This window comes from Urocitellus parryii, chromosome 4, assembly GCF_045843805.1.
Source record: "Urocitellus parryii isolate mUroPar1 chromosome 4, mUroPar1.hap1, whole genome shotgun sequence".
Lineage (NCBI taxonomy): Eukaryota > Metazoa > Chordata > Mammalia > Rodentia > Sciuridae > Urocitellus > Urocitellus parryii.
Genome location: NC_135534.1, coordinates 32,766,712 through 32,781,356, shown reverse-complemented (window position 1 = coordinate 32,781,356; position 14,645 = coordinate 32,766,712). Strand labels below are relative to the sequence as shown.

General features: G+C 34.3%; 1 protein-coding gene and 1 pseudogene across 1 annotated transcript in view; both read right to left on the bottom strand.

The window, feature by feature from the left end:
• Ccdc73 (coiled-coil domain containing 73) overlaps window positions 1-9,743 on the bottom strand; it is a 120,754-nt gene extending 111,011 nt beyond the window's left edge. The window contains exon 1 of the mRNA XM_026404255.2: window positions 9,606-9,743. Coding sequence (XP_026260040.2) covers window positions 9,606-9,743 — 138 coding nt within the window. The remainder of the gene's footprint in view (window positions 1-9,605) is intronic.
• On the bottom strand, window positions 5,477-6,375 carry LOC113193689 (serine/threonine-protein kinase 25-like; annotated as a pseudogene).
• Window positions 9,744-14,645: the final 4,902 nt, after the last annotated feature.

The following is a 14,645-nucleotide window of genomic DNA, read 5'->3' as shown; positions in this document are numbered from 1 at the left end:
AACTAGAAATCTTTATTGCATGGACAAAATAATTTAAGAATCACTGAATATTTTATACTAATACTTTTCCATATCAAAAATCTTCATAATTGATTAAGTTCACTAATGTAAAACAGTAATTTACATACTATTGGGAAAGGGATTTTTTAATTAAATTTAAAATTATTTCATGAATATTAGAGATGTTTTTCTTTAATACTTTAAGCTAATAACACCAAGAAACTATCTGGAGGAGTTCTTAGTATTTTGTTAGACAACATAAGAAACAGAATCGAGCAATTTTGTAGGAGGTGGATTATGAGTTTGAAAAGAAGAATAAAAGTACCCTTTTACACTTTGGGCTGCTTGGACATGTGCCTGCTATACATACTGTGTTCCTAAATCTGTTCAGGGTCAAGAATTGAAAAGGTCTGACCAATACACAGCCCATCTTGTAAAACTACAGCCTGAAGCAAGCACTTTAAAAAAGCATGACACTTACTAAAGGTTATAAAGAGTAAATAAACCATCAAATGACTCCTCTTTTATTGTTTTTGTAAAAAACACTTAAATCCTTGTAGTCCTAAGGCATCCAATAAAAAATAAACACTTTTAGGATTCTATATTCTGGGATACTTTATTGAAGTTCAAGATTGGATTTTCTTACTAAATTTAATACATTTTTTCTCACTGACAATTTCATAGGAGTGTTTGTTTAAAACTTTAATAAAACTGCTTGAAGATTGAAGAGAAAGGAAAGTTCCAAATAAAAAGATAAATAATTTTTAATAAAAGCATGAAATTAAATTAAAATACTATAATAGAAGAAGCATATAATGATACTACTTTGGGGAATGTAGCTAATACCCATTTTATAAGTTTTCCAAGTAGGCTAAAGATACATGTTCTACAAATCATAATGATCAGAAAAAGGTATGATTCTACTCACAGCTTAAGTAATTTTATGGGGCACTGAAATCCATTTAATGTTATTTACCACATTACTATACCATTAATTGTTCAGTTTTCTCTCACAATGACTTTAGCAAATCATTGCTACTTTAGACTACCCAAAAGCTCATTAAATTATTTATTTATTTATTATTTTCTATTTGGTTTTCAGTTATATGAAGTATTAGGTATGGTTTTCTCTGTAAGTATCCCATATGGATTTTGCAGAGCTTCTCGAATCTGCATAAGGTATTTCATCTATGTTGAATATTCTCTCCTGTAATCTGGTTCTATAATATTTTTTTGCACTGATGCTGAGGATCAAACCTAGGATCTCATGTGCTAGGCAAGCACTGTACCACTGAGATACACCCTCAGCCCTCTAATCCTGTGTTCTACTTATCTAATTAGCCATTAAATCTATTGAGTTAGAATGTGGAATACTATATTTTTCATTTCCAGAATTTCTATTTGATTTTCTTATTTATATATTTCTATTCTTCAGTGAATGCTTCAGATACTCCTCTGTTTTTCTCAATTTCTAATTTCTTCAATGTATTATAATAAAATTTTTCTTCCTACTTAAATGCCCTTTTCTGTTTGACCTCCAATGCAAATCACAAACAATTTTATTTTTATTGTCTGATTTTTCTATTGGTTTGGATCTTATAATTATATCTCTTGGCATGCCTAATACTTTATTACGTTCAGTATCTAATTGTAAAGGAATTTCAAATTTCAGGAAATGTGAAAAAAAACACTACAAAAAACTTTCCCGATACATTCAAGAATAACTTTCCAAAATGATGCCTTATTACCCTCTAAAAGTCTCCTATTAAACAAATACACTCTTCACAAGACAAAAATACATCAAATCTTAAACTAATACATATCACTAACATAATTCTTAGACCTGACTGAAATGTTACTACCTGTCTCAATAATGTTAACTAATAATGTTTTTCTTGTTCTTAAAAAATTTTTTTTTCATTAGTATCTTGTGGATATACACGATAGTGAGATTCACTATTGTCTATTCATATATGTACATATATGTATGTCAAACTCATTCCACTATCTTTCCCTGTCCCATCTCCCTTCCCTTCCTTTCATTCTCTTATTCCCCTTCATCTGCTCCACTGATCTTTCTTCTATTTTTTTAATCCCCCACCCCCAATTTGGACTAGCTTCCACATATCAAAGAATATATTCAACTTTGAATTTGGGGGACTTGCTTATTTCACTTACCATGATATTCTCCAGTTCCATCCATTTATTGGCAAATGCCATCATATATAGCCATAAGACACTAATTTAAAATGTATGTGTATATATATGTGTGTATAGAATATATATACATATATTTATGTATATAAAATCACATTTGTAGTGCAGAAAAAAGGGAATGGGGGAAAGAGGAGTGGAAGGAAGGCAGAAGTACTGAGAATTGAATTAGAATAAATTATATTCCATATTTTTATAATTATGTCAAATGAATAACTTAAAAGAACCAATAAAAAAGGAAAAAGAAATATACATGAATTATTTTTACATATTCCAGCAGAACTTTAATAAAGTGCAAATTTTTAAGTGTGTATCTAATAAAATACAACCAAAACAGAAAATTTAATCTCTAGTGTATCAAAAATCTAACACTGTACCTAACTTGTCTTTCATTATACTTGACCAAACAGTGACAGAAGACTTATGTCTCTGTATATAAAATCAAAAGTTTCCTTCAAAAGTACAGCACACATACATAGGATATGTCAATCTCTTCCCTCTTCTGAGGTAACCATGGTCAGTGGTTTAACACATATCCTTCAAGAATTTTTTTCTATAGCAATATAAACATTTTTAAAATTTTTGTCTTTTACAACTTGTACTTTTCATTGACTAATATGCAGATGATTCATATTTATATATGTAAATTTTAGTTTATGGCTTAATTAAGGACATTAGTCCCCCAACAACATGGTACAAATTTCATTTACCATGGCACATAATTACACAAATCTTACTGCTAGCTCTTCAATCCATAAATCACTAAAGAACACACATGCACATGATCAATGATCAATCATATCACTTCTATTACACTCTGTCAGTGACTGGACACTGTTTTTCTATTATTCAATCTACATTTACAATAAAAATTCAAGTATTTATATATATCTTTATAGTGTCCCAATTTTAACTCCACGTGAAATTTTAGAAAAAATGGGTAATCAATAAGAAGGCCAATGAAAGTGTGGCAAAAAAAAAAAAAGGAGGAGCAGGAATGGAGGGGAAGAAGGAGGAGAGAAAAGGGGAAAGAAGTAGGGAGAGAGAACAAAATGGAGGCAGAAAGAAAAAATAACACAAGGAGTAAAATTCAAATCAAATAAGAATGTTATAGAAGAAATAGCTGACCATTCTAGAAAATGCAGATACGCAGGCAGAGGAACACAGAGAAGGGGAATTTGTCAACATAAATAAGGAAAGTGACTATGGTGAAAAGATTAAAGATGTCCTAGAGAAATAGTGACTAGCAAAGACATCATATTAAAGAAACTCAAAGATATTTCACAATATTGAAACTATAGGGATAAAATGTAGGAAGCTAATCCAATCTTGGACAGGAGTATTATGCAAAGGTAGAAAAATGATGCTTACTTCATATCCTAAGTTATACAACAAGAATAAGGTAATAGGCTGGGCGCGGTGGTGCACACCTGTAATCCTAGCTGCTCAGGAGGCTGAGACAGAGCCTCATGAGTTCAAAGTCAGCCTCAGCAAGGGCAAGGTGCTAAGCAACTTAGTGAGACCCTGTCTCTAAATAAAATACAAAATAGGGCTGGGAATGTAGCTCAGTGGTTGAGTGCCCCTGAGTTCAATCCACAGTACCAAAAAATAAAAATGAATAAGGCAATATACAATTAATTGCTGTCAACCATAGTCACTCTACTATGTTACAGAATGTTGGAAACTATTTCTCCTGTCCACCTGAACTTCTACATCTGTTAACCATCTTGTCTCCATCTCTCCAACTCTGAGATTTTGGTAACCACCATTCTACTCTCTATTTCTCACAAGATCAAGTTTTTAAGCTTCCACATACATAAGTGAAAAACATGTATTTGTCTTTCTGTGACTGATATTTCATTTGACACAGTGTCCTCCAGTGCCATCCATATTGCTGCCAAGTGGAGAGGATTTTGAATGCTCCCAACACAAAGAAATGATAAATGTTTAAAGTGATGGATATGTCCATTACTCTGAACTAATTATCACACATTATATGCATGTACTAAAATATGACACTTATTCCATAAATATGTACATTATGTATTGATTTTTTAAATTAAATGTATTTTTAAAAGAAAAAAATAAGATAAACACAATTTAAATATCTTGATAAGTTTTTAATCAAAAAACCTTTGTCTTTCAATGTTTCTGTTTTAAATTGCATTTATTATTTATTTGTGTACTAAATACTTTCATTGGTTATTTACTTCCTTTTATATTTATGACTAAAGACATTATGTTTTCACAAATGTTTTTAATAAACACAAAATAATCACACTTTCATCACCGTTTTGTTTTTTCATATTTTATTCATGCATTGTAGCTGTACATAAAAGCTCATAATACTTGCTACATATGTGTACATGCACACAATATCACAATATTATTTGGCCAATATCATTCCCCAGAATCTCCTCTTTCCCTCCCTTACCATTTATTTTTAAAATCACTTCACATGGTTTCAGCTTTCAGAGGCATTTTTATGGTCCCACACTGCCATATAAAGGAAAGACTTTCTGTATTCTACATATCTTCCATGTAGGTCTGTATGTACCTAACTCATTAATTTTCATAATTACAGAATAGTCCACATATCTGATTTGGTCATCTAACTATGCATATCAAACTACATCAAAATTTAGCAGTTTAAAATAACAAAAAATTTATTAAATCTCACAATTTTGTACATTGACTCAGCTCACCTGGGAAGTTCTGTTTCACAGGGCATGGATAAGGTCACTTATGCACATGTATTCATACTGTAGTTTGGCTGGGATTAGAATGATCACGATGTTCTCTCACTCTCTAATGTCTCCTCCTGTATAACTTCTCATCATTCAATAATCTATTCTGAGCTTCATGACATAGCAGATGGCTTCCAAGATGATAAGCCCCAAGGTTCAAGTATGTGTCAAGTCTATAATGCTTCATGTTAACTGATATCCTATTAGCCAAAGAAAATCATGTGACCAGATCTAAGTTAATATGAGAGTGATCTATTCTAGGGCATGAAGAATGGTTCATCAGAAGTCACAAATGTAATAATATCATTTGTGTACCCTGCTGACAGATATTTTGATTATAATTTTCCCATTTCAATGATATAATAAATATTATTAAAGAAAAATCTTGGCCCAAGTTAGCCCAAACAAGGAATTATCCTAGATAAAAATATAAACTGTTCATATGTTAAGATCATAAAATTTTAAATTCTGATTTAGACAGATAAACTGAATTTTCATTCATGATCTGTATTAATTTACATCAATAAATAAAAGATACAGAAGTACTCATTCCTGAAAACTTGCCAACACTGGAATTTATTAATCTTTTTGTTTTTCCAATCCAGGTTTTCAATGAAAGTAACAGGGCCCCTTGGCAGCTGTCCCCTTGACAGCTTGCTATGTGGGTTTGGCTGGGTGGTCAGGGGGAATGTCCAGATGGGACCCTGCTCCCAGTCCTCAGCCTCACTATCAATGTTGGACTCCTTGGAGTTGGACTCTTTGCCATGCCCCTCAGACTTTCCAAGCTTTTACAGCCTATGAGTTCGGTGAGAAAGGAGGTCTTCTTGGTGCAGCATTTGATTTATGCTTTAGCAACTCCTTTGCAGTGGGACAGAATCAGGGGGTTCTTGTTGAAGAAGGCCTCCACAAACTCTATGAAGGGCTTTCTATGGTGGCCCTCCAGTGAGGCCTGGTCTTAGGAATCAGAATCAGAACATATATGGGATAGAGGTTGGAATTGGGTCGCTCCCCCTTTGCAAATTCTATGGCCATGATGCCCAGGGACCAATTGTCAGCCTTAGGCCAACATTTGGTGCCTTCCAAAAAGGGATGCCTTCCAAAAAGGGATGCTTGCAAACATGTTCCTCCTAATCTGCATGTGCTGTGAATTGCCCTGCCACCTGAAACCTGCTGTCTCAGTGAATCTTGCACTCCGTGCCTATAATCCCAGCCCTTCAGAATCTCCCGCAGGATAATGGCAATGTAAGTCTCCTCCATTGGAACCGATTTCAGCAAGTCCAGTGCCAAGCGCCCACCCAGGTAGATGATGATCCACAGCTTGGTGCTCTTCAGGTAGAAGTCAAAGAAGCCCATCAAGAGGGACTGTCACACTGGCTGTGCATGGTGATCTCCTGCTAGATATCCTTTTTCTCATCTCTCGCCTCCTCTAGTTCAATGACTTTGATGGCCACTACCTACTTGGTGTGGTGTTGATGCTCTTGTACACCTCCCCAAATGAGTCCTTGCCAACGTGGTCAAGCTTGGTAAAGAGTTTCTCAGGTTCACCCAACAGTGTGGGTACAGAGGTGAGCTATGCCTGCACCACCTAGGCACCAGCCCTTGGTCCACTGCCTAGAGGCCTACTCATTCAAGCAGCTCAGGGAGCTCCATCCTGGAATCCTGGCCTGCTCTGCATAGAAAACATGGGTGCCTACCACAGCCTTACTTGCCTAGAAAGCCCAGGCCTCCCAGCTCATGAGAAGGCAGCAGTGAGGGCCAAAAATATATAAATCTTTTTAATAATTTTCCAAATTGGGAAGCAAAAATATCTCATTTTTGTTTTAATTTATACTTATTTTAACATTAATAAAGTAAGGCTACTTTTGTATTCTGAGTATTCTTTATTCTTTGTTCTATCCATTTTTCTATTGAGTTGTCTTGATCCATAGGAATATATTGTAAATAAGTATTGATCTCTTTTCCCATTTCACATGCTGCAGATATTTTCTCAGCCACTTTTTTTTTAAAAAAAACTTCATTTATGGTGGCTTTAATTCCAAAGAAGCTAATCATTTTTATATCAGTCATCTTTTCCTTTACCAAGGATAATCTATTCCCAAGACCATAAAAATTATTTCTTCCTAGGTAAAGTAATGCACACCTGTTAATACCAGCTACTTGGGAGGCTGAGGCAGAGTGATCATAGGTTCCAGGCCAGCCTGAGCAACTTAGGGAGACACTGTCTCAAAAGAAAACAAAAAGGATGAGTGCTGGAAGCCATCCATGACCCATGCATGGACTGTGCAATATTCCAGCCATTAAGTAGGGAAGCCTGGTATCAGAAACTCCCAGGAGGAACCAATCCACTGGTTCAAGAACACCTGATTAACATGGTGCCCTGTCTAGCTCACCACTCAAGTTCTAGCTCAGCTCTGGAGATGGGAGCCATACAGCCTCTCGAAGATGGGTGTAGCTTCTCAAATGCCAATAAACCTGTTTACTCCAAGACCCCTGCCACAACAGAGAAGCAAGCACCGAAACAAGATTCCTCCCACTGAAACCTTATGCCTGCCTTTGATGTAATCACTCTTAAATAAAGAATTGGGGCCTTTTTGTCAGTTGTTCAGTTCCAGTTCCCATTAGGACTGGAAGACCCATCAGACATTCCACTTTATATATCTAATTTCTGGATTTGTCTTTATTTCTTACTGATGGCTGACTTTTTATTTTCCAGGCCAGCTCACACCTCCTGGGCAGGAACCTACTCCATCAGGGTGCTGGCCACCCTGTTATAGATAGGGATGTAGCTCAGTGGTAGAGTCCCCTGGGTTCAATCAAACAACAAAATTAAATGTTCATCTATTATTTGTATCTTTTTTTTCCTTGTATTTGTATCTTTTTTTCCTAGTTTTTCTTTGTCCTGAGCTTAACTTTTGTGTCTGAGGCATGTATGAATGGTCCAAATACCATTTATTGACTGTTCTTTTCCCCCACTAGATTGATTTATTCTTTCACTTATCAATTTTTCTATTTCTTCAGTAGTCACACTTTTGTTACTGCATTAGAACCTATGTTAATATATTTGATAGATCAAGTAACAATTCACTGTTTTGAAATTTTTCTTGGATATCCTCATGCCTTTTTTTTTTTAAAGACATGGTCTTGCTACGTTGCTTAGATTAGCCTTGAACTCCCTGTGCTCAAGCAACTCTCTTGTCTTAGCCTATGGAGTAGCTGGGACGTAAACCACTGTGCTGACCTCTCATGGATTTTTTTTACAGATATAACTTTAGAATCATCCTGCCAAGTTCCAAAAACCATTGCATTCAATTCTGGCTGGCACTGTATTAATTTTTTCAATTTTCAAAGGAATATCTAGAAATGAAAAATATAATCACTGAAACTTAAAAACTCTAGGTAAGATTAGATAGCAAATAAAAAACATCTGAATAGACTTGAAAAACAGGTTGGAAATACAAACAGACCACAATAAAATGTTTAAAACATAAAAAAATATGAAATTTTAAATAGTGGCCTAAAGTTGTTTCATTTAGAAAAGGTAACATTTTAAATTAATGTTGCAAAAATATTTCCTTATAACACTTAATCAAAGATACCATTTTTCAGAAAAATTTCTCCTTTAACAGATTCTTGTTACACCAATAAGTAGCTTTATATAGGATGAACACTGTAATATTTAAATTTTCTTATTATAACAATAAATTTCACCAATTTTTAAATCCCAGAACAAGGTTCATATGTTATTTCAGATCTTTTTTTCCTCTCACTTGTAGTTTATTTTCAGGAAGTTACTTTATCTATCAATTCTTCTGCCTCTTTTGTTCTATCTTCATAGACATGTATAAGTCCTAGTAAATATACTACTGGATCACTACTGAAATAATTTTATAGTTTATTTTCTTCTCTTCAAAACCCTTTGAACACCAATCATCCTACAGAGTTAAAATGTATTTTTCAAATTTAGATCCATAGAGGGCTGGGATCAGTTATGGGGCACTTGCCTAGCAGGTGCAATCCCCAGAAGTTCAAGAAAAAAACAGTTCCACACAATCTCAGAAATTAAATGCTTTTTAACGAGGTTTACACAATATAGATTTCCTGTTGAAACCAAGATATTTTACAGGTAATATATTAGACATCTCTTTTTTAAAATTTCAGCTATTACTTTAAAAACTAGGGGTATTTGATTCTTTGAACTCAGAATACTTACTACATACATTTATTTTGTCACTTAATCATATATTGCTGTGTTTCACTATTTAATCATTTTTACAGGAACCTACCATACTATCTTTAAAAAAATGTAACCTCACCAAGAGCAGTTCATTTCAATTTGCAGAGCATCTAACCACAGTGCTATCTATGTATCCCCAGTGGCCCAATCAATAGTACCTGACTTATTAATTATATAGCAATCTGAAAATCCCTATCCTGTTTGTTTTAGTTTCTAGATCTTTCTTAGTTCCTGTTCCCTGGTCATTGTCTTAATTGCTGTGTTTTTATGTCATTATTTGGACTGCATATTTTCTTTCTAAACAAGAGGTTATTTTCTTGGGTTCTTATTTTCCCCCTTGAGAAGCAATAACCAAAAAAAAAGGATAAAAGCAAGTTCTCTTATTTAAAAAATTCAAAAAAGGAACTTACCCTTCTCATACGTAATTCTTCTACTGCTTCCAGTAAACTTGTTTTGAAATCTAATAACTGAATGGAAAACATTGTCTCTGAAGAATGTTGAAGAGCAAAGGTAGATGATGATGACTCAGTGTTGAAATCGTTCTCCATAATAACATTTATTTCCTGTAATATAAAAAGGTTTCAAATAAAAAAATCTGTTTTCCAAGTAAAAATAGTTACCACAAAAAATGTAACAATCTGTATCCCATAATCTTCCAGGTTTGATAGTACATACATTTTTTATCATTCCTACTCCATCTTTCATAAAAAACACTTAACAGCAATAGTGCTATTCAATTTCTCCATAGCTAAGGATTTTTCTGGTACCCAGTTTTCCTCAGAGACATTTTCTGCCCTTAAACACCAGTCTCTTAGAAGTTGTGTTCCTCATATTGCAGGCAAGGTTTGACCCTTCATAGCTCCTGCATGCCAAGATAGATGCAAATTCTGTTCCTAAACTTTGCCTTGACATAAAGCTATTATGCAAGGGATTGTGTGAACACTAATTAATAGTAACATGACCTTTAAAAACTCAACAAAATTGCAAGAGGAGGCTGTGGTAACTGCTTTTTATTTAAAAACAAGGTACTTAACATCTTCTCAATCCAGAAAAATGTATGAGTCAGGTTTCAAGAAACTTTCCTTTTCAAATTTTCAATGTCAAATAATTATTGGAAGTAGTTGCAAAGCAATGTACAGGACCATTCAAGCAACCTCCTCCAATGTTAACATCTTGTAGTATAACAAGAGGACAATAAAATATTGTGTATGACACTGATGCAATCCCCAGAATTTAGGATGTTACCAATTAGAGGTGCATTCATTTGTGTGTGCATACAAATGTGTATATTTACTTTTATGAAAGTTTATCACAGGCATAACTTCATGACTATGACCACAATCGAGAAACAGAATTCTAACACCAACACAGGCTCCCTTCAAGCTCCTTCAAGCTCCCTTTGTTGCCATACCCACTCCTTTCCCCCCATCTTTAAACCCTAGAAAACATTAACCTTAATTTTAATTTCATATGAATTTGTCATGAAATTTTGTATTATAAAAGGTCGTGAGAGAAACCTTGACCTATTTATGTAATCTAAAATACTTTCACCTTGGTAATGTCTGAAAAAAAATTTGCAGATGCAAGTAAAAATTCCTTCTACAGAAATGTAACTTTATGCATAGGATTCAAAGAATCTTCACAAATAAATTTTCAAGGACAATCAGAAGCACACAAAGATAATGAAGTACCGATTTTCTATTTCTTATTTGGCTCTATACCTATTGTCTATTTTTTCCAAATACTCTCCAAAAAAATGTGTCACATAGCAAAAATTTTTCCATGTTTTTTAACACATTAGATGATTTTTATCATATAATGTACTTGAGTACATTATTGATACTTTGTGTTGAAACTACTATTTCCTGGTTCATATGTCTTCATTTTTGCTTTTTTCTCATTTTAACAAAGAGTAACCTCTAATTATTTTCTATGAAACTGAAGCTAAGCTTTTAGATATATAACAATTTCTACAAGAGTACTTTATTCTAACCCCAAGCTTAATTGATAATTGGGCCTCAGCTGTGGGAAAGTTTTCCTAGATATTTCTTTTAATAATAACCTCCCATTTTCTAGAATTCCCTTTAGTTAGACATTGTATTACCTTTCTGGACTTCCTAATTTTCTTATCTTTTCCCTCCTATTTTCTATCTTATCATATTTTTGTTCTGCTATTTGAGAGATCCCCTCCACTTTATCTTCTAATCTTTCTGTTGAAATCCTTTACGTTTTTGTACCCAAGAGCTCTTTTATGTTACATTAGAGTAGGTTTTTCCCTCATAGCATCCTGTTTTGGGTTCAAAAATACAAGCACCTCTTTTATCTAGTGATTAGTCATATAGTTTATATACTGTTTTTTAATTTTTATTTTTTAGTCATACATGACAGTAGAATGCATTTTGATATATAATACATACATGGAATGTACATACATCAATCATATTGTCTATTCTATTCTGCTGCTCTTCCTATCCTCCCTACTCCTCCCCTCCTCTCCCATCCTCTCTCTATCCAATCTAATGTGACACACTTTTTTTTCTTTTTCTCATTACAACATCATAAATGTATTCTGTATAACAATGAGGTCCTCCCATCTTCTGTGCAACTCCCCCTCTCCCTCTTTTTCCCCTCCCACCTCTCTTCCCTATTTAGTGGTAGTCTTCTTCTCATGTTCTTCCTCCCTATCCCATTTTGAGTCACCCCCTATATCAGAGAAGACATATGGTATTTGGTTTTAGGGATTGGCTAACTTCACTTAGCATAATCTGCTCTAATGCCATCCATTTGCCTGCAAGTGCCATGATTTTATTATTTTTTAGTGCTGAGTAATATTCCATTGTGTATAAATGCCACATTTTTTAATCCATTCATCTATTAAAGGGCATCTAGGTTGGTTCCACATTCTAGCTATTGTGAATTTTGCTGCTATAAACATTGATGTGGCTTTAAGACCTAAGAAGAGCATACTACAGGGACACAGCCACATCAATGTTTATAGCAGCACAAATCACAATAGCTATATACTGTTTAAAGGGCAAAAAATCCTACCACTTCATACTTATATCACTTTAAAATGTGATTTTGTTGTTCCTCCCATCCAGACATAGAATCTTTTCTTAACCCTCTTGAATCTAGGTAAGCTTTATGACTTATTTTCATTAATAGAATGTGTCAGAATTGATAACATATAAATTACGGAAAGTAGTATGAAAGTAGGCCTCAAGAGATCTTGCAGTTTCTACCTTTGAACTCTTAGAATTCTCCCCAGAGATCACCATCCTGTGACATAGTCTGGGATGACATACCATGTGAAGAACAAGACCCAGAAGTTTCCCCTTTTCCACCTGAGCTCAGCCCTAAGAAAATCCATAATTCAATAAACCTGTATGAAAAAACATACATAAAACCAGCAGGCAAATATTCCAATCCACAAAATATGAGAAATAAAAAATTATTGTTTTAAGCTACTAAATTTGGGTGGTTTATTACACAGCAATAGGTAACCAATACAGAAATAAGTATTGGAAACAGAAGGCTGCAGTAACAAAAATCTACAATAGGTGGCACTGGCTTTAGGTCTGCATGGTAAGCAAAGACTGGAATGGTAACAGAAAGACTTCTTATAGAAACTGGAAAGAAATGCAGAAACCATAAATAGAGTCCTGAAAGATTTCATGAAATAACTTCAGATATAAAATACACTCCATTAAATTCTGGATCTGATTATAAAGATTTCCAGATTTTATTTTTTTTAATATTTTTTAGTTGTAGATGGACACAATACCTTTATTTATCATTATGTGGTGCTGAGGATCAAACCCAGGGCCTCTCACATGCTAGGTGAGCACTTTACCACTGAGCCACAACCTCGGCCCCCAGGTTTAAAAAAAAGAAGTATAAATTGGATTTTTTAAAAATCTCAATACTGAAGCTATAAGAAGGGAGATGAATTAAAGAAGAAATAGTTCAGGTTTGTAAGTCAAATTTGGCGAAAATACAAAAGATCCAAGATAACTAAGATGGAAAATAAAACCCATGTCACGTTTCTAGACTCTCCAAACAGCAAAAATTTTTCCACTAAGAAATAACTCAAAATAAATATCAAACCAAGGGTAAGGGTAATTAGGCCTTTTAAGACCACGGAAAATTCAAGGCAACCTTACTACATAAGACTCTCAGTCATTCGCTCAGAGCAGCCTGACATGCCTAAGGTAGAAAATAATCTACCTTAAAAAGAATTATGGATATGGCTTTAGCGAAAATTTTCACAAGAAACCCAGACAGTTTTGTGTTTGTTTGGGATATGGGTTATTTTCAATTGTACTGGCAGGATGACTGCCAGCATGAACAAAAAAGGACTTAGCACAACATTTTTTAAAAAGGCCTTTACCAAAGGAAACAAAGCAAACTACTTACTTGTGAACTGTCTTTTTTTTTTTTTTTTTTTTTTTTGCATTACTGGATGTTAAATCAGGGCCTTGCACATAATGGAGCAAGCATTGTACCACTGAGTTATAATGCCCCCTTAGAGGCCATTTCTTTCTTTCTTTCTTTCTTTTCCATTTTTCATTGTAATTATTAGCCATTTTTTTTTCTTTTTTGCTGCACTGGGGATTGAACTCAGGTATATTCTACCACTGACCTGCAACCCCAGCCCCACTTTTTTTTTAAAACAATCTCACAAAATTGCCCAGGCTGGCCTCAAACTTGCAATCCTCCTGCCTTAGCCTCTCAAACAGCCAGAATTACATGTGTATACCACCATACCCAACTAGTGCATATTAATTGTACAAAATGATGAATATCTTTGTAACATTTTATAAGGCATATAATGTACTTTGATGGTATCCAACCTATTTGATGGTATCCATCCTCCTTATTGCCCTTTCTAATCCTTTCCCCATAATCCCCTTCTCATTCCAGAAGCCATTTTTCATGGAAAAGGAAGAGCCTTTCTAAGAGCTGAGCCAAAAATCCAGAGGCAGTGGAATGTGATAGACATCATGATCCAAAGTACATTTATGAAAACACAAATTGGTGTGAATATACTTTGTATATAACCAGAGATGTGAAAAATTTGTGCTCTATATATATAATATGAATAGTAATGCATTCCACTGTCATATGTAAATTTTAAAAATTAGTTTAAAAAATTCCAGAGGTTAAGGCCAAGATTAAAAACAAAGGACTAGGGGGCTACAATTGTGGCTCAGTGATAGAGCACTCTCGAAGCATGGGTGGGCACCAGGTTCAATCCTTAGCACCACATAAAGATAAATAAATAAAAGTATTGTGTCCAACCACAACTAAAAAATATTTTTAAAAAAAGAACTAGGGAGGCTGAGCACAGTGGTGCATGCCTGTAATCCCAGTGGCTCAGGAGGTTGAGGCAGGAGGATCGTGAGTTCAAAGCCACAGCAAAGCACTAAGCAACTCAGTGAGACCCTGTC